A 20139-nucleotide genomic window follows, 5' to 3' on the forward strand; every position below is an offset into this window, starting at 1 on the left:
TGGAAGCAAGTGCAAATTATCTGTTTCATCTAAGCCAATAGACTAGAAACCAGAGACTTGCTGTTAAGTCCAGGGAAAACATCCATTTTCAGTTATGAAAGAAAACTGCCTTAGGGTTATGGATTGGCAGGATTATTCTGTTAAAGAATGTTGCACCATCTCCCACAAAAAAACCAGTTCCCATTGTGTTTTCCATCTGCGTGTGCACTGTGCTTCCATAGAAGTTATCTTGCTAACTTCATTGTGCCTTCAAGTGCCTCCAAAATTTTATGTGAAAGAGTAGTTCCTTACCTTAACTTTGGTTTAAGTATTGAAGATGGTCATGTTGATAACATTTTGTAGTCCTACTACAAAATTTGGACATGGATCTTAATTTTATTAATAATTTGTCAAATGCTTACAGAAAGATGCAAACTTACCTCTTATACATGGGTTCATAAAACAGAATTAGGGTAATAGTTGTTTTAAAACATGCACCTGTAAAAGCTTAGGTCAATAGCAGAAGTTGTTAGGAAATGCTATTTTTTCCTTTCATCATTCTCAGCTATACATAGATTTAATAGAAAATTGGGAACAGCTCCTGCTGGAGTTTATTGTAAATGTCTGTAGACCATATTTTAAAGGTATTCCAACCTTGTAACTCCAACTTAACTAAAAATATAGGTTTAAATGCTTTTAATTAAATCAGTGTAGATGGGACTCTTCTTTTCATTATGTGATAATCTGACCTGTGTCCCTGGTATCTAAAAGGCTACTAACATTTTTTTTTTGTTAAAATTTTGTACTTTTTTCCCCCTTACATGTTTTGTTATCTTCACTGAATGAATTTAGGATTTACATAAAACAATTTGGGTTGTTCTGGCACAGTGCTTATATCAGAGGCTTTCTTGTCATTTGCTCTAATGTGATGAAGACTGTACTCTCTTGCTGCTGGACAGTGGATCAGGAATGAAGCAATGGTCACTTGGTCAGAAAGAAATGTTGGTTACTGTCCAGAAAGGAGGGGAGGAAAAAAGACCTTATGATGTCTTTTGGTTTGGTTGGAATGTGCTGCTAGAATGCAGTAAGGGATGCATGTTTTACTAGTTGTGGAGAATTCTGAGGACACGTTTGATCCAAGCTTTGTGTAGACAAAACAGATAAACAGATTGTAATTGAGGTCTGTGAGCCCTTGGAAAAGATTGCTAATTGTATGTTTTTTCAAAGGATCAAGATCTTATCAATGTCATGAAAATTGTGCAGGGCTACTGTGAAAAGAAATGTGACTTTAAAAGCAAGTAGAATTAAATATACTTGAAAGGCCTCTTTCTGATGTGCAGAGCATATTTGCAGTTATCTGCAAATATGGGGGCCACATTGCCCCCACCCTGCAGCCTCCATCTCACACTGCTGGTGACAGAACCAAAAGCTTTCCCTCTTCCTTCTGATCTCATCCTCGCTATCACTGAGATTCCTTAATGGAAGAGCAACTTGTGCACCAGATTGGCTATGAACATATTGAATCTATCACATCAAAGAAATAGTTGGAGGATGGCGTGAAGACTCTGCTTCTTTTTAAAGTGATCTGTATGGGCAGATCTTTTGAATCCCTGTGTAATTTTACTGACTTTGATCAGAGTCCATACAGCTGTAGTTGTTTTGAACAATCAGATGTTACTGTTGTGCTGTGAAGGTTAAAGGATGGTGTTTTCCTCATTTGTTAAGACTAATGTTGCTACTTATGTGTGATATGGCAAATTAAAGAAATGTTAATATTTTGGTACCGATCGGCTTTGAGATCACTTTGCTTTTGATACATAGCTACCAGAAATCCTGTGGGAACATAGGTAATTACTTTTAAACTGGTTTTGATTATATAGAATAATTGTATGTTTGTCTAAAATGTTTTTATACAATGCTTCTCAAAACTTAAATACACACATATATTTTCTAGAATTATTTACTAGTGTGTGGCAGATACACAGCTGTGAGTCATTTACATGAAGAGCAGGCAGATTTCTGAAAATGGAATGAAAAGCTTTAATAGCAATATAGAGATCTGGTGGAAATTTATGTGCAAATGTCCTTTATTATGTGATCACCACCATGTAAATATATAGCATTGAAACAGCATTCCAAAGCCCAAGGTTTCATATTCAGATATTAGAAGGAAACAATGTCATTGCTTGCACAGTTTCAAGGCCATATCCTTTTGTGTGTTTGTGTTGGGATACAGCCTTTAATTACACAATCAAATTTTCCCCCTTGGGATTCCTAGTTTTTCAACTTAGTTAACACTTAGTGCCTCTTCTCATGGCTGTCTTTAGATGTCTCATTTTAATGGTGACCTCTCTGGCGTCCCAGGGAGCTCTCTGGCCATTGCAGTGTAGCACCTTTGGTGGAGGGTTAGAGAGAAGATTTCTGGACAGCTTTCAGCTGCCATAGGGAAAAGACTGTCCTTCCTTCTCCTCATTTCCCATTCCATTTGCTTCATACCCTCTCATTTCAGTAATAGTACTGGGGAAACAATGTGTTGAATGGTGAAGTAGGAAATATGACAACTTGCCTGGCTTCCTCACAGTTCATCATCCAGGCTGCAATGTTTCTCCAAGAGCACAGATGTGGGTGCTTGACCTGATGCTATGGTGTTGGCAGTGGTGGTGGGTTGGTTGGTGCTTTTTCCAGAGCAGCCTCCTGTCTGCAGTTCTCACAGTATTTGCTGAAGGGGAAGGAAGATAGAAGAATGGTGCATCCCCTTTCTGGCTCCCAGGAAGTTCTGTATGTTTACAGACTCATTTGCCATTGGCTCTTGTTACCTGGCTTTCTCTCAGTTTTCTCTCATTTCTCACAACTTTCTTTGGTCATAGGATAAATGCTAATTTTGAATTATGGAAACAGGAAGCCTACAAAAGAGGCTTTAATTTTTGAAAGTTAAATTAGAGGGAAATAAAAAGTTTTTTTCAAGCATAGGCGCAGATTGGAATACTTTTGCATTAATTAATATTACAAGCTTATGTTTATAGTGGAAAAGTTACTTTGAAGAAAAAACATTGTTCTTCCTGATGCCATTAGCACTGGCAGTATTCTTCATTGTATGTCATTCCTGGGGAAGGTTAGGAAGGCTGCAGTTTGACAACTGCCATGTGTGGCAGTATGGAAGCTTAATCCAAAAACCTCAATTCATCAAATATACTGTATAAGTGCTTGGAAACTGTTATGGCAGTAATGTCTGAGAAAAGGGAGAGAAATGCTTCATGTGGTAGAAGTGCCTGCAGGGAGTGTCCCAAGAGCAGGGCTGGGTTCAGCCAGATGACTCACTTCTAACTGAATACTGGAAGCATTCCTCTTCATGGTTTGCTCTGAAATACATTCCCAATTATTTGTGTGTACCTTGTCCATACACAGGAGCTGTTGTACTCGGGTTTTGGAACCTGAAAACAAGCCCTTTATTGATGATGAGGTCAGGACACTTCTGGGAATGGTGGCTTCTTGGTTACCAGCTGCTCCCCAGCGAGAAGGAGGTTGTCCTTCTGTTTTGATGAGTTGTGCTTTGTTTCTTTTTCTTACTTTAAAGAAAAAACAATTTACACTGTCTGCTGTGGTATTTCTTTGTGATGGGATTGGTAGAACTTGGTAGACTGTAAGAATTACTGGCAAAGTATTTCAAGACAGAAGTGTGTACATGCTGGGTATCTTCCACATGGAATCTTTGTACTGCTGCTTGTAGAGTCAGTAGATCTGTGAGCACTGCTCCCCTTCCCATTCAAGTGGGATAAGAAATTGGCTTTTAAGGTTGTTTGGGCCTTAGAGCAGTTTCTGTTGGTTCAGTTTTTCATTGTGGCGCATTTGGTGTAGATCAGGGAGCCTAAGTTGAAGTTGGAAATAAAGCCTCACTAACAAATAGCAGTGAAACAAGCACCTTCATTAGCCTTCCTTTCAGTTACAGTAACATAAATAGTAGAAAGCTCTGACAAGATCTTCTGTGTACAACTGTAGGTAGAATTTAGCTCAGCAGCCAACTCCTTAATCCTTGGATTTTCTAGAGTCTGCAGCTAATTCTGCTCTTTATGACATTGCTTTTTTTATGCAATGCATTGGTTTGGGAATAATACTTAGATACCAGCACTCCCAGTCTGAGATCTGAAAACAGTGCTTTTAAATCAGTTGATATTTGTCAATATGTACCCAAATATTGGTAATGATTCCAAAAATTCAAATGAGATTATTGAGTGGTTCTTAGACATGTTTAAAGTCAGTTTGTACAATGACATGATGAAGAAATACTGAAGCTGTAGGGCGTGTGTCTGGTCCTGTAAATAAACTTGAAAAGCAGAGTCCACTGATTTGAGGGAGGGGTTGTCAACAGTTGAAGACCAATCAAGTGTTAGTTCAGAAAAATATAATATCAAATCATGGCTTTCATAATGAATGTCCTAATCATGATGAGTCGTGGTTGTTTTCACCCAGACCATAAGTTCATGGACAAAAGCATGAAAAGAATCTTCTATACTTGTGCATTTTACATCCTTATTTTAAAAGTGCCTTGATTAAAGGTTAGTGACTACTTTTATTGACCTACACTGATGTGTCTTTTGGTGAGTTAGTTAAAACATATCTCCAAATAATACCAAGAGAATTATGACTCTTGTGCATATGTATATAAAAAACTTGTATGAATTGCTTAGAAGTATATAAAAGAGCAAATGTGAACCTCTCCATATGCCTTGAGAGGTCCTGTATGGTTCTTAGCTAGGCATTTAAAGGTGAGTATGGTGTAAAAGACTAAAGATGAAATATATCCAGAGAAGGACTAATAAAATCAGTGATTTTAATAAGAGTTCTGTTAAGTTTTGGCAAGTTTTGAAACTGGGTTGATAAGTGACATATCCTTTTTGTTCTGTTTAAGAAAGATTGATAATCTGACAACATCAAAAGTAGTTGTTTTACAAAGCAGATAGAGGGTTGATAGAAATAACAGTTTTGGAGGAGAGGGAGGAATTGGAGCTGTCTGGACCTTTTGTCATGGCAGGATTTTTGTGCTTTCCTTTTAGTGTAGATTTACAAGCAAAAGATAGTGAAGTTGTCCTTGCTGGGAAATGACTGGCTGTCACACACAGCATTTTACTCACTCATGCTGTTTTGAGCTGCATGTTATCACTCCATTGAGATGCTCACTTACCCTTACGAAGAAATTTGTATTTAATATTCTTAAATTTATTACTATTGCTCATCATCCTGACAGTAGTAACTTGCACTGTAGGACTGATTTGGCTGTTGGAATGTCAACAGTTTTATTTTTAAATATTTGTAAGAATTGAAAACTAGTTCAAGATATACCAATCTAAAATTCTTATGAAACAACTCTCCTTAAAAAAAATTAAAACATTCTTTCCTCTGGAAGGCTGGGGACGTCTGTGAGGTTACCTGGTGGCTGCACAACTAAACAGAAGAAGGCTGCAGAAGGGATGGTCCATCAAGGAAGGAGAGAGAAATTATCCTTTTTCTTTGTGTGTTTTTCAGCTGCTGATGCGAGCAAAATGCTGTCTTGAGATTTTCTGGTATCTCTTCAGCCTGCAGAATGTCAACATTCACAGGCTTCTAAGGGGAGTGTGCCAAGGCAGCCAGAGCTGTGGAAGAAGGTGTTGCTCAGGATGCCCTTGAACTGCAAAATCCTTTCCAGGGTAGAGGAGGGCCCTCCTGATGGAGGCATGTTGTTAAGCCTTTGATTGTACAGAAAACTAAAGAAGAGCAATCAAACTCGAGCACCAGATATCATTTGGCAAACCATGGGGGAAATGATTGCTGGTTATTTGGCAATGGGAGGGTAGCAAATGGCAGTGCTCTAGTTCTGCAGTCAAGGAAAATACAGCTGGGATTATAACCCAAGGGTCAGTCTCTCAAAGCCTGCTACTCCTTAGTACGTGCTAGCGCTGTCTTGAACTGATGCAAAACCCTCCACGTTTAATATATATTTTAAAAGATAACCCAATAAAATGTAAATTTCATTCATAAAAATATGAAAGTCAAAACTACCATTTCCCTGCCAGCAGTTACTCATCTGCCTGCACTTGTGTCATGTTTCATATAGGTTTGTATAATGTAACAGTTTCCTTTATGATGTTGTGGCTTTCAATATATATGTATGTCTATGTTTTGAATACATAATTTAGATGACAATTGTAATGTGTATCTTTTCATCTCACTACAGAAGTCACAGCTAATATTCCACATTAGTGTTCTATGGCAATAACTTACTTTCATGGCGAAAGTTATTTTATCAAAACCAGTAGTGATGGTATTTCTTTTGACAGAACAAATATAAATTTGATGGTATTGTGATTTATCACAAGCTCTGTTTTATTTAAGGGGAGTATCAGATATGAGCTGCATGTTGGTTTTGATAGATGATTTTTCACCTACTTCTGTCACAGCTGAAATTCTCTCTGGCATTCTATTCTACCAGCTTTTCATTATTTCCCCTTACCATGGTGGTTATGTAAAAAGGACAGTTGTTGTCTTTTAAATTTGCTTTTCCTTCTTACATGGTTCTCTTGTGTATGTCCATACTCAGAATATGAAGTAGTGAATCATGTTGAATTTCTTTTAAGTGCAATTCAAGAAAAGTGAATTTGTCAGTTTATTCAGTTAGCATAGATTGGGATAAATTGTATTTCAGTCTCACCTAAAAGTTTATTCAATGTTTAAGTCTTGTGTGCATTTATATGTGGTTTTAGCCTAGTTAGGTCTCATTACAGTCTTTTAAGGAGTACTTTTTGCAGTATGTAAAACATGTTTAAACATAGTTCCCAAACTTGGTTTTGAAGCCAAAGTAAATGAGGTCTTGTAGCGCCACATTCCAGTGATTCTGACACCAGAAGAGTATCTGCACTAATAATTTTTTATATTAAAGTGGCTGGATTTTTATATGCCTGCAAAGAAGCAAGACTGGACTCTGACATGGAGGAACATTTCAAGGCACTAATAAATGTTTTCAGGAAATCTTTTTTCCTCTCTGGGAAAATAAAAACCCAACCAAGAAAACCTGAAAAAGCAAGATACTCATTTTGACAAAAATGAGTCAAATGGTATTTTACAACAGACTCAATAAAAGTAGTTTCATTTCATTTTGTTTAGTGTTTTATTTTTGTTTCAGGTTTCCTTCTTCAGTCTGTAGAGATACTTCTGTCTTTTTGTATATTAAGAATTATGCCAAAAATTATCTGAGCACTTACACAAATCAAAACCTCAAAGTATTTTGAAATATTTGCTTAAATGGACTTATGTATGTTTTAGGTATTTGAGTGAATGTGAAACATTCAATTTTCATCATATTTGCAGCCCAGTTTGCAAACTCATGAGATTTTTGTCCTGGGAAAAACAACAAAAAAACCTTGTAAAGGTGACAAACCTGATTCATACCAGGAAACTGGATTAAGGCACAGATCACAGATGAGGACTGCATCAGCTTGGCCTTGTATGGCTGTGCTGAACTTTGCCAAATAGAAAGAAGAGTCACTTTCTGCTGTCAGAGCAAGGGAAGCCTGGGCCAGGCTGCTGATGGATGCGTGCCCAGCTTGTTTTGGGCTGATCAACTCTTTTACCATCCCTAGATTTTGAGGGGAAAAGGATGTGGGATGTTTGACAATCCAGAGTACATTTTTCTTCTCATTGTTGTAATAACAATTACATGTTTTATAGTGTTGATTCTTTCAAATTTACAGTTAAAGAGTCCTCATCTTGTTTGCTTTCAGATTCTTCTCATTCTTTTCATCGAGATGAGACCATCGTTATTGCCCTGGCATCTGTGTCTGTACTGGCTGTTCTCATAGCTGCTCTGTTCTTTGGATACAGGATGCTTGCAGGTAGGGATTGACAATATTTTTGGCATTGTTTTTTTTCCATTGTTTATTTAGTTATTGCTCAGAGTTATACTTAGGTCTTCTGCTCTCCCCAGTCCCTGTTATATGCTTGTACATAATGCTGCTCCCCTATCTCCTCTCTGACATTTTATGGTGATATCCCTTTTATAACAGTTTGGAGAGAGTTATGACATCTCTAAGCTGGCATTTTGGGACCCATTTTTCTTCCACAAACCCTCTGCTCAGCACAGCTTAAGTGAGATGGTGAACATGCTTTATAGTTATTGCCAGTGACTTTGAATTATCAAAACAGTTGTGTAGCAGGTATCTGTAGTTTGTGGCTTATCAGCACCTTCACTGCTCATTTTGCTGACTTTGAGAAGATTTTACAGGACTCCTTTTTACTTATTTCATCCTTGCCTACAATATGTAATTCTGCCAGGTCTCAGGTAAGTTGCATTTTTTTCACTTGGAGCATGTCCAGAAAGGAAACTGGCTGATTTCCTCCTCACCCTCTTCCCCAGGAGACCGTAAACAAGGTTTGCACAGTATGAACATGATGGAGGCAGCAGCATCAGAGCCCTCATTGGATCTGGATAATCTAAAGTTGTTAGAGGTAAATATTCAACTCAGTTATTAATCTTCATTTTTATTCAATATAATGCTTGTGATCATATCCCAGACATAGTTACAGAAATGAATGTATCAGTGCTCCTGTAATATTTTCTTCGAAATCACAGCTTCAAGAAAAAATTAAAATAAAAAGGGATTACTGCAGGTACATTTTGTCTAATTTGTTAGTAATGTTATTGGCATTAGCTAGAACATGTTTTACCTTGAGAACAAAAAAAGAAACACTCGGAGGTAGTGGGGAAAATTAGAAGGTGCTATATTTCAGCATTGCATCAAAAGATCCATCTGTTTTGCTTGACACTGCTTGCTCTTAATACAGTGTCCTACTGTAGGAATTTGAAATTCTTTAGTAACACTCTTGGAAAATAGAATTTACTGCAGATAGGGCAGTATATTTCAGTAGTGGTGCATTTCTGTGTAGTCATTCTTCCCTGTGGGGCGCTATCCAGCTCCATGGCAACCAGAGGCCAACCAGAACTTTCTGCTCAGCTTGGTGTTAGATGTATCATCACAAAACTGCTAAATGTTATGCTTCCAGTTGGTGTGCTTGATATAGCATGTGGAATTTTAAAAACCTTTTAGCCAGGAAAAAAAAAAAAAAGTAGAACGACTGAGATGCAGAGTGGTGCTTTTCTTTTTTTTCCCAGTAGAAACCCCACCTGGAGATGCAGACTGCAGACATGCAGTGTGAGTTGCTCTGATGGTGTCAGCACTCATCAGCATAGAACCTTAGGTGTCTTCTGACACCAAAAAAGTACTTGAAGCAGAGTTTAGGAGAGCCTAACAATGGGTTTTGTAGAAATGTGCAAAGCCCCAGATGAAAGCACTTGTAGCGATAATGCAGCCTTTCTCCAAGTCTGAAATTTGGGAGAGAGAAATGCTATGGTGTCTTCTGTCCTGCTTCTTGTATCCTAAGGAGCTGACCCCTTGCCTCCAGTCACAGGGTGTTGTAGGACAAATGTTTAAACCCGTACTTGCCTTTGGACATCTCTGTGGGTAGATTACATTCCACATTCATACCTTGAACTGACTTGCTGCTGCTTTGCAACCCAGTGATATCAAAGGACTGAGAAACAGAAAGTCTCTCCATTAAATGATACATTATTTTTGAAAACTTTCCTGTAAGACAATTTTATAATCTTTAGAAACATTACTTTTGTTATTCCTTCTGTTTTCTCTTCCTCCTCTATTTGTAAGTATTTAAAAAGTTAAAAAAATGGCTCATGAAATCCTTACAGTTTCATGTATGGGTCTTCCTGAAAATTATTTTAAATAGATGCTTAAATTCTTATGTAGTTGGAATTTTTTGAGCTTTAGAAATGAGGGCTCTTCCTGAAGGTGGTCCTGCATTTTGGCTTAGAGTAGAGATCGCTTCTTTGTTCTGCAGTTACTATGGAGATGTGCAAGGCCATTCTTGAAGACTGTCTAACATAGTGGGGGCTAGAATAAATGTTCACAGGTAGTCAGGAATTAGTTACTTCCTTCTGGTAAAATCTATTTACCCTTTTTTGGCATCTATTTTGCACTACAAATGCGTATTTTGTTACTACTAAACTGAAAGGTAGGCTTATAAACTGTCCTAAACCTAAAATATTTCCCTTAAAGTCTGTGATTTCTGGAGTGAAATGAAATTGATCACATAAAAGCTATAAATCTTTAGTAGACAAAAGTTGTAAGAGAATTAGCAGCACAAAACACATGTGTTTTATTGATTCTGTATATGAAAGTACTGAATAGATTATTTATGATATATGTACTGGATATTCAGATTATAAATCAATTTAGTAAAGCCTATGTTGGCTTGTGCTGAGGTTTCTAACTTCAAATAGCCTCTATGAAAGCATTCTAATTCTGGTTTTCATTACAAAATACTCGCTATCTTCACTGTATTATAGTATGAGTCAGGATAAAAGTTGGCGTGCAATTCTTGTAGAGTGAAAACTCGGGTTTTGTCTTCACCTATTGTTTTGTGAACCAATTATTTCTGGTTTTTGCAGCTGATTGGCCGGGGGCGATACGGAGCAGTGTATAAAGGTTCCCTAGATGAACGTCCAGTTGCTGTGAAAGTCTTTTCTTTTGCCAATCGTCAGAACTTTGTCAATGAGAGGAACATTTACAGGATTCCACTGATGGAGCACGAGAACATCGCCCGCTTCATTGTGGGGGATGAGAGATTCACTGCAGACGGCCGGATGGAATATTTATTGGTGATGGAATATTACCCCAATGTAAGTGCTTCAAGGAAATCAGTTGGCTTGGTTAAGAATCCTAAGAATAACCACGTGAAAAGGATGTACTTAAGGTTTTGGTGGTGCTTCTTGACAGTAATGCAAAAATAATCCATATCAATGACAGTTTTAATGGATCTTGTTGTGGGTTACTGTAATACCTTTTCAGACTTCCTGATTAGTGCTACCAAATGAAGTCTTACAAATTCCTAGCTCTGGAATGTTTGCTCCTGGTTTTGGTGCAAGGTTTTTTTAGTCAATTTTGTCCTTATTCAATGACAGAATTTGAAGAGTTGTTTTTACTTAAAAGTAATCTAATAAATTTAAAACTTCTTAGGACATTATCTCTGTCTTATGACATTGCTCAGTAGCTGTAAATAGTGGGGTTTTTTACAGTGAAATGTAATAGATACAAGATTGTTGTCAAACTAGTTTATGGTATTATAAATCATGGTGCCTTTTTATCCTGGTATCTTCTTTAAAGCTTTCTGTGGCATATACTGATGATGTAGGACATGTCTTAAGAAGGCAGCCTTACTTTCCAGAACCATATCTTCAAATCTCCTCAGCCAATTGAAGGCTTGTATTTCTCAAATTCATGGATTAGGGTACTTCATGGTCTGTGTGTGTACACACAGAAATAGAAACATTTAAAAAATACACAGTATAAATATGAATAGCTTTCCTGAAAAATCATAAAATGTATGATTTTATGTATAAAAATATATGTACAAAAATGCAAAAAAAGATATACGTATAAAAATATGTAGATATATGTATATGTAGATATAAAAATGAAAAAAATGGTGTCACAATTTATCTTGGGGGGGGGAGTTTGCCTGTGTATGGGAAAGAACCTTAGTTTTTCAATCGAATAATTTTCTTTAACAAGCTTTTTAGTCTCAAGTAAGCAAACTTGCATTTCCTGCAGGGTGTGAAGGGAATGGCTGAAGCCTGATCTTTTAGGCAGTAGGACAATAGCTGCTTATTTGAATAGCAAAAAGGAGCAGAACAGTGCTACACAGCAGTAATGATGGCCTGTCTTAGGGTTCTTTAGGCTCTGTGTATATGCTTGTATTGCAAGTTAAATGCAGCCATGTAAATACATACCTTAAACATAGGCATGTATTTACACACTTGTGCATTATATACAAACTTAAGGCAGCAAAGCACAAATATAAAAAGTGACTTAAGAGAAACTTCTAAATGAGAACACACTCTATCATGTCAGCTTGTAAGACAGGCATCTAAGAAGAGATTGCAGAAGCTGGAAGTGACCATGAAAAAGGTCAGTTGTGCCCATACCAGATGGACAGTGGCAAAGCATGTGATTCTGACAAAACTGGCATGTTTTCATGTAATAAAATGAAACTTAAGTAAAATCAAGTGAGTATTCTGCTACTAGGAGGGCACAACATAACTGTCTTCACAGGTGATCTGGTTTTGCTGTTTTCTCGAATGAAAGGATTTTCAGTTGAAATTTAATTTGATTGAAAATTGTGTCTTGTTGCTTATGTAAATAGGCTCTGTTAATGACCTGATTAAATGTACAGATGAAGCTTATGAGTCCATATTATCAGATTCCTTCCCAATGTGGTATTAAGAACAGCAAGATTAGTCTAAAATCAATCCACTGGTTGTTTGGAAGTCATTGGAAAAAGTGCACAGCAGGTGTAATTAATGCACAGTGTGATCTGTATTTTAGTGAGCAGATGTTCTGTTGTATGTGGAGTTAACAGCAGAAGAGGAGGCCTGCTGTGGCAGCCCTGCTAGAAGGGAATTCCAGTGTTCAAACTGGAGCCATAAATCTGATTTCAATAAGGACTAACCAATACAAGATGTGCAGATGAAATATTCCCCATCCAAAACATCATTCTCCCTCATAATACTTTCCTTCCTGAAAATAAGAACACACAAGCCAGGGCATTTTTACACATAAAATTGTTCTTGGTGTTACCTTGGTGAAAGCAAGACAGATGGGTTTGAGCCAGGTTGTATTTTTATCCAAACATGCCTTCAGACCGAAGGAAATAGGTAAGTTAGAGGAATGATATGTGCATTTATCAATCAGCATGCTGTTCTGATGGGACTCTGAGGTGTAGCAGGTCAGTAAAGGAGTCAGTTGTGAGGCATGGCATAGCAGGAAATACGTAATAGCCACAGAATTATCATCCCAGTAGTCAGACACTCTTGTCCCTTTAGAACAACAGAAAAATTGTTCTAAAACACAAATAGAATCTCTGATTGTTAAAAATATCATCTTTGATAAAAATTATAGTCAGAACAAATATCCCCAATTTAACGTGTAACTCATGAATCTGACAAGATAGCCTTAAATACAAATATATCTCTCTCTAAATCTTGGCTAAAATGTTTCCTGGTTATCATTTAACTTCACTAAAAGCATAAAGTCACAGCCTTCAGCTCGCTTAAAAAACATCTGGTGGTGGGCCAGCTCTGCAGCAGAAAGATCTTGAAGCTGGTTTAATACAGTGAATATTTCCCAGTCACCTCATGACAACTGTCCTGTGGCCTCCGTTAGAATGGGTTGGCATCTCAACCCACTAAGCCAAGAAAAAAAGCTAAGCTGATGACATTTGGAGGCTAATAGGAGGACTTATATTTCTTAAAAACTGTAAAAAACAAGGAAAAATGTGAAATTTCTGTTAGAAATTAGTTAGGCAGATTACTTGCGCTTTATGCTGGAGGATTTGGTTTGTTTAAACTAAGTATATAATCACTGGGGACTGTGCATTGAAGGTGTCACAGTTTGCAGTGTCTTGTTTTGGATAGCAATCTCAGTTTCTAGAATATCTCAGTATCATAACGGACACAATTCCTTCTGGTTTTCTTAGAGATTTCGTGACAGATCACTAGAGGATCCCTCATTTTACACATCTAACTTCACTTTCAAGAGAAGGGGAACATGACATTCTTTTTTTCCATGTTTCCTCAGTGCATGTGGACTCACTCCTATTTGGAATTGCCTTTGGGGTGTTTTTGTTTTGATACATAAATAGATTATAGCAAGACCTGTGAGAGACATTGAGTATTCTGTAAGTGACAATGGTCTAAAGCCCACATTTTAGAAACCCAAGCTGTTACGTCTGCAGTTACCTTTATTCTGTTCTACAACAAGACTTTTATAATGAATATCTTTTTTTCTAGAGGCAGTCCCTGTTATTCTGTGATAAAATTCATATTTCACTTTGGAGAAACAAAATGGCAGCACTAGAATGAAATTTCAGTCAAATATTGTGTTTTAAAACGTGGGTAAACACACAAGCAGTGGCAGGTTTATACCTTTTAGAAGCAGTGGATAAAGCTGAATCTCCAAAAGATTTTGAGTTATTCTACTGAACAATTATTTTAATCTGTGTTTTTTGTTTTGTCTTTTTCTGGGGTTCTTTTCAGGGTTCTTTGTGCAAATATTTGAGTCTCCACACAAGTGACTGGGTGAGCTCCTGCCGTTTGGCTCACTCGATAACGCGGGGCTTGGCGTACCTGCACACGGAGCTGCCTCGAGGAGGTAAGGCCAGGAAGGGATGCAAAGATCTCAGTATATTCTTATTTCTGTCAAGCCATAGATTCCAGCCTTTCTTTTATCCTACTGTGAGCAGGAATTGATGAATGCAAATAAAGATTGCTCAGAACTTCTGCTCTGTTCCCTCCTTGGGAACAATGCTGTGGCTCTGTGGCCCTTGTGTGACAGCCCTGGGTCTGAGGTGGGAGAGGCAGGAGGAGACAGAGCTGTGCAGTGCTGCTGTATCATGGCAACAGATTACTGAGGAGCTGAAGCACTGCCTGTCTCTCTGGCAGAGGGTAAACAGATGAGGTGTTGTCTGTTTTTGCAGTTCAGAAGTCACCAAAGCAATTTTTAGTTTGTATGTGAACCGTATGCTATCAAATTAAATATTCTAACCCCACTGTAGTTTTATTTATCATGTCTCTGGATTTTTGTTTGAGAGTTTGGGCCTAGTCTTTGCTGTGTACAAACAATACTGCTGGATTTTCTGGTACTTTATTAGAATCCTGGCTGTGACAGTGTATTGATTGGGATCTATCTATGTCTGTGTGCGTGCTGCACTCACTATTTCAGCAGCTGAAGTATCATAATTATAAAGTAGATATTCTGAGATGTATCAGGCTGCAGAATATGGCCTGGCACTGAAATGTTAGGGTTTTGGCAGTAAATAAAAGGCTGGTTTCATTATATCTACATTAAGGTGCTAATGTTTGGATTAAAATTTCAAACTATCTCAAATGTTAAGCATGAGCACTAACAAGGAATGACACCTAAAGATGCTATTAAAAGTGCTGAAAATACCCAAATCAGTATTCCTATGTGCCATTGAAACTGCAGCTATCATCTTAACTTCATCATTTTGAGATGTGCAGACAGGTGTGTCCATTAGCAACCGAAAATGTGTAAGCTTTCCATCATAAAGGAGAGACAGCCACAGTCTGTGAATGCTAGGAAGAAACACATAAAATAAATACATAGGAAGGAACACCTAGAATAAATTCCACACTAAAACGAGTTCTGTACTGCTGGCTGCTTTACTAACAAAATAAATAAAAAATCAGAACAACTGAGATTATTCTTTGGAAAAGGTCAGATCCGTTGCAAGATGAACATGTTCAGACTCTCTGGAATAATTTTGTCTGCATACCTTCTGAATAAGTGCCAATGATAATTCCAATTGTAATGTAAATAATTGGTGCTGCATTTGACACAGGAGTGTGGAAGTGACAGCGAGTATTTGCAATGGCTGTTAGGGCTGTGGCAGCAGGTCTGTGTTTAGGTGCACAGTGTCTCCACTGCCAAAGTCGTGCTGAAATACCCCTTGGGAAGAAGAGTGTTGGTGAACATTAGAACTGTGTATGGCAGTAGCCTAATATATCATACAGATACAGTGAAACTCTGGGTGCCAGTCAGTTTTCTCTAGATGGCTTCCTCTGGAGCTCATTGTAAAGAAACAAAAACATTAGCTCTCTAAAAAGTAAGGTGGTTCTCTTTTCATACTAGCTGAGCAGACATAACGAGGTTCTCTCATTTTGCCAAACAGTAGAATTGCTGAAATGGTAAAAGCACTTGTGTGTGTCCAAACAGAGCATTACAAACCTGCAATATCCCATCGTGACTTGAACAGCCGCAACGTGCTGGTGAAGAACGATGGCACGTGTGTCATCAGTGACTTTGGGCTCTCCATGAAACTGACTGGGAACAGACTGGTACGACCCGGTGAGGAAGACAATGCAGCCATTAGTGAGGTGAGTACAATGGCTGGATGAATGTTCATGGGATACAATTTCTGTAATGGGAATGACTGCAGTATGGGTGAGAAGGGGCTGAAGCCTCTACAGGAAGAAACTGGTTTTATTTTCAAAATACTCATCACAAACTTGCCATTTTGAAAGGTGATAGATTGGCAGATTGAAGTTTCTGTGTGAGATATGAGAAGACACAAGGTAAGTTTGGTTGCCACGTACAGGTTCCTTTGGTTTTGTACTGCAAATGCTAAATGAAGACCAAACATTCTTTGTTTTTGCTTTTAATTTTTGGTTTTGGTGTTAATTTTTCTGAAATGGTGACATACCACATTCTGCATCTTCTCTTTGACAGCTAAGACAGGCTACTGAAATACAGTGAGTGTTTTAAGTAAAGAGTGCCTAATAGTTCAGTGTAATTGTTATCTGTGCTTTTACAGAAAAACTTCATATGTCATTCAAAGAACATGCTACACAGTGCTCCCCTCTAGAAAGCAAGTGCTAAATTGAAAATACCTAGTGCAGAAGAGCTCCATCTAGATATTTCCATACTGATCAAAGAAACAGGGAAACTGCTGGTTAAAATGCAGGGATGGGGAATAGTTCTTTGACAAAATACTGTCCTACAAGTACTGATGAGTAAGTGCTCTAATCTAACACATGTCCTAGTGAAAATGAATAGGTATCTTCCAAGACTGTTAATAAACTTTGACTATGGGAGTTGTAGGGTGGCACCTTGCTGACAGTCCAGGAATAGAGAACAAGTTCCTATTCAGCAGGATCCTCTTCCATTATCATACATACCTTGGTGTTTAACAGAGCAATTTGGAAAAAGAAACTATATTGTATCAGCTATATCGTATTTCATTTGAGAACATTAAGTAAGGGACAAAATAATTTTGTTTGGTACATACAAAACAGTGGCAGAGTAGGGGAAAGGTTTTGTTATGACTAGACTGGTAAGAATCTAGAAACTGAGGACATTGATTAGGAAGGAGCTGTGTTTTCCTCAATTGTAGAGAATACCAAGCAGAATAGGGCACTAAAAAACTTAATTGAACTTGGAAATTCCTTCCTGATGTGAAGCTTTGATGTGATGTTTCCCCAGGTTGGTACAATCCGCTATATGGCTCCAGAAGTGCTTGAAGGAGCAGTGAACTTGAGGGACTGTGAATCTGCTTTGAAACAAGTCGATATGTATGCTCTGGGCCTGATCTACTGGGAGATATTCATGAGATGTACAGACCTCTTCCCAGGTAAGAAAAAGAACTGCAGAAAACCGTAACAGTAGGCAGTGGCACCAGCACCCAAAGCCACTCCTGAGCCCGAGCTTTTGTAAATGGAGAAGGGAAGCGGTTCCCTCAGTTGCTTCTGCCATTGAGTCGGTGCCATCTAGTGTTCGAGGTGGTGCTTGTCAGGACGGTGAGTCTGGGGGCAAGGTGTGGCTCCTGCCCAAAGGCTCGGTATGACCTGTTCCGGCGGTTCGCAGGCCTCTTGCTAGCTGCCATGTGAGCGTTATTGTTGTTGTTATTATTACTGTCCAGAGTTTAAAAACACTGAGAGTTAGGCTGATGGCAAAGGCAGCGTTTCCAGTTCTGAGAACTGATAGAAGTGCTTGAAGTGTCTTTCAGACTTTTCACCATGAAAAAATGCTATGGCTTAATGTAGCCTTTAGTCAGTTGTACTTTTGTTTATGATAGGACATTGAAAATTTAGGGAAATCCTCCCTACCTGTAACATAAACAAAAAGGAAGTAGACTTAAAATTTACGTGTGAGATTGTGCCACATGCACCATCTTCTGCCCAAGCTCCAGCATATAGAATGGATCTGAAATGCAGCATACTCTCTGCAGTCAAACAGCTGTAGTTTGTGTGCAGAGGCTTGTAAGCCTGCTGGGCTTCCTCCCAAATGAAGTGAACATCATCAGTCAGTGGTGTTTCACGGAAAGCCAGTGTCATCTTCAGGTTCCAAGACATTCCAAACGTGCCACTGAACCAGCACAGTCTCAGGATGCTATTCTTTGAAAGGTTGCTGAACAGCACTTAATTCATTTGCAGTTAATTCAGCTTTTTTTGGAAGTTCGACTTTGGGGAAAGTGGGGAACATCTCGATAGACAGCAACTTTGATAATGCCTTTCATCAACTGAAAGCCTTTGCTCTGCCTTTTAATCTGTGATTGATTTTTTTTTTCATTTCTTTCTTTTGCTAACAGGGGAATCTGTGCCAGAGTACCAGATGGCTTTCCAGACTGAAGTCGGAAACCATCCCACTTTTGAAGATATGCAAGTCTTGGTGTCTAGAGAGAAGCAAAGACCAAAATTCCCTGAAGCATGGAAGGAGAACAGCCTGGTGAGAGAGAATATTTTCAAAGAAACGGTGATTTAACCAGCTTTAGGGTGTACTCATTTCTTAAAAGCAATTTTTTAGGGTTTGGGTTTTTTTCCTCTTTGTTAGTATTTAAGGATTGAGAGCTGTTTCTGCATGGACTTCTTAAATACTGAATTCAGTTTTTACCGAAGATAACCTGTTACTTTAATTTTAGACATTGTCTGTAGTATTGTGCATTAAGTGCCCATGTGTTCTCTGTGTGCTGAATGAGAAACACAAAGCCATTTTTTGACTTTTGACATCTTATAAACCAATAAAACTGAACTAGGATATCAATTAAATAGCTGGTAAAAAACATCAATATACTCTTCCAAAACTAAAATTGGTAAACATTGTAATAAACTTTTTTGAACTTGTATAGACCTCAAGATTTTCAGAGGCTAAAGCTTCTAGAAATAATTTCATTTTAACTACATAAAAGATTTTATATGGCTTCATTTGATCTGCAATTTTTTTTTTCAAGACTATAAACATTATAACATTGCTTGTTGTTTTGAGTGAGTGCAGCTATGGCTTAGAACCTTGCTGCTGTGGGCCAACAAGTTAGAGCAAGTCATCTGAACTCTGGTGAGAGCCTGTGCTTGCTTTCATCTGCAGCAAAGTTCAGGCAGTGTGAATCCCCTTGGCTTAGAGGGGGCTGTTTGTCTTATTACAAGCAAAGTGCAGTGCAAACAGCGACTGGATTCCACCTGATACAAGGTAACACAGCTGAATTGCAAATCTGAAAATGCCGTGTTTGGCTGTTATTTAGAAAGATACTTCTTGTTATTCCCATATTGAATGATGCCCTTCAATCTTCAGAGGCTTTGGTGGTTGATAAGTTTGTAGCTACTGTGCAGACAAGGAGGGGCCCAAGGCCTCACCTGGTGTGAATAGGTAGGAGCCTGCTTTCAGAGAGGAGCATAGCCTGCAGTGGTGCACTGCAGTAAAACATGTTGTAACCCAGCTGAGAGCTTCCAAGAGAGGTGCTTTTCTTACACACTTTTGGCCACCCAGTCTCCGGGGCAAAGGGGGAAGAGGAAAAAAGAGAAATCAGTGCCCAAAATATATAGGAAATCAAACAACAGCTGTTTTAACTATAGCCATGTTGGCAAATGTGGTGTTGGAAGAACCAAGCTTGACAGCTGTTTCTGAAGACAGTTAATGCTGAAACAGTTCAAGGTTTGTTTTGTTTTGCAGACTGCAGTTTTAAATGTTAATTATGTTCTAGCAAGCTGATAGACTCCAGCATTATTAGATGATCCCCATATTTAAAATGCCTAGCACATTCTTTGTGGTGTTACTAATTTTTTTTCTGTATAATCAAAATGGTGATAACTCCAGCTCTAAGAATTGATCTACACCATTGCTTTAAGAGAAAAGAATAATAATCACAGGGTCAAACAACTTCCTCCACCCTATGTCAGTCTAGGATAATATCTGAATGAGCACTCTAGGGCAGATAATGTAGAAAATTAAGCTATAGATAACCTCACTCTGGACCTGCATCCTAACCTCCTGTATCTAATACATGGGATAAAAGACTTTATTCCATTATTTAAAGCTCTGCTGTTATGTTGGGTTGTAATACCTTCATGCAAATTCATCTTTGAAACAAATGCATTTGTCCTTTTCATTTGAGAAATATAAATAAAAAATAATGCTTTCTTTTTCAATCACATAATTAAGGTACTCAAAAGATTTGGAATCCTCATTTGTGATTACCTATGCAGTCTTAGTCTGCTTCTGGAAGCATCGATGTTGTTACAGACCTTGATTAGCAGTATTGTTTTTCGTAGTA

The 20139-nt window shown here is 38.1% G+C and overlaps 1 protein-coding gene across 1 annotated transcript in view; it reads left to right on the forward strand.

The window, feature by feature from the left end:
• Nucleotides 1–20139, forward strand: part of BMPR2 (bone morphogenetic protein receptor type 2) — a 105797-nt gene that overhangs the window by 72344 nt on the left and 13314 nt on the right. The window contains exons 4-10 of the mRNA XM_071434671.1: nucleotides 7731–7841; nucleotides 8363–8454; nucleotides 10469–10699; nucleotides 14114–14228; nucleotides 15813–15973; nucleotides 17079–17226; nucleotides 18184–18320. Of these exons, the coding sequence (XP_071290772.1) occupies nucleotides 7731–7841; nucleotides 8363–8454; nucleotides 10469–10699; nucleotides 14114–14228; nucleotides 15813–15973; nucleotides 17079–17226; nucleotides 18184–18320 (995 nt within the window). The remainder of the gene's footprint in view (nucleotides 1–7730; nucleotides 7842–8362; nucleotides 8455–10468; nucleotides 10700–14113; nucleotides 14229–15812; nucleotides 15974–17078; nucleotides 17227–18183; nucleotides 18321–20139) is intronic.

The sequence above is a fragment of the Agelaius tricolor genome, unplaced genomic scaffold, assembly GCF_023055355.1.
Source record: "Agelaius tricolor isolate 1412-34295 unplaced genomic scaffold, bAgeTri1.0.p SCAF_10, whole genome shotgun sequence".
Classification (NCBI taxonomy): domain Eukaryota; kingdom Metazoa; phylum Chordata; class Aves; order Passeriformes; family Icteridae; genus Agelaius; species Agelaius tricolor.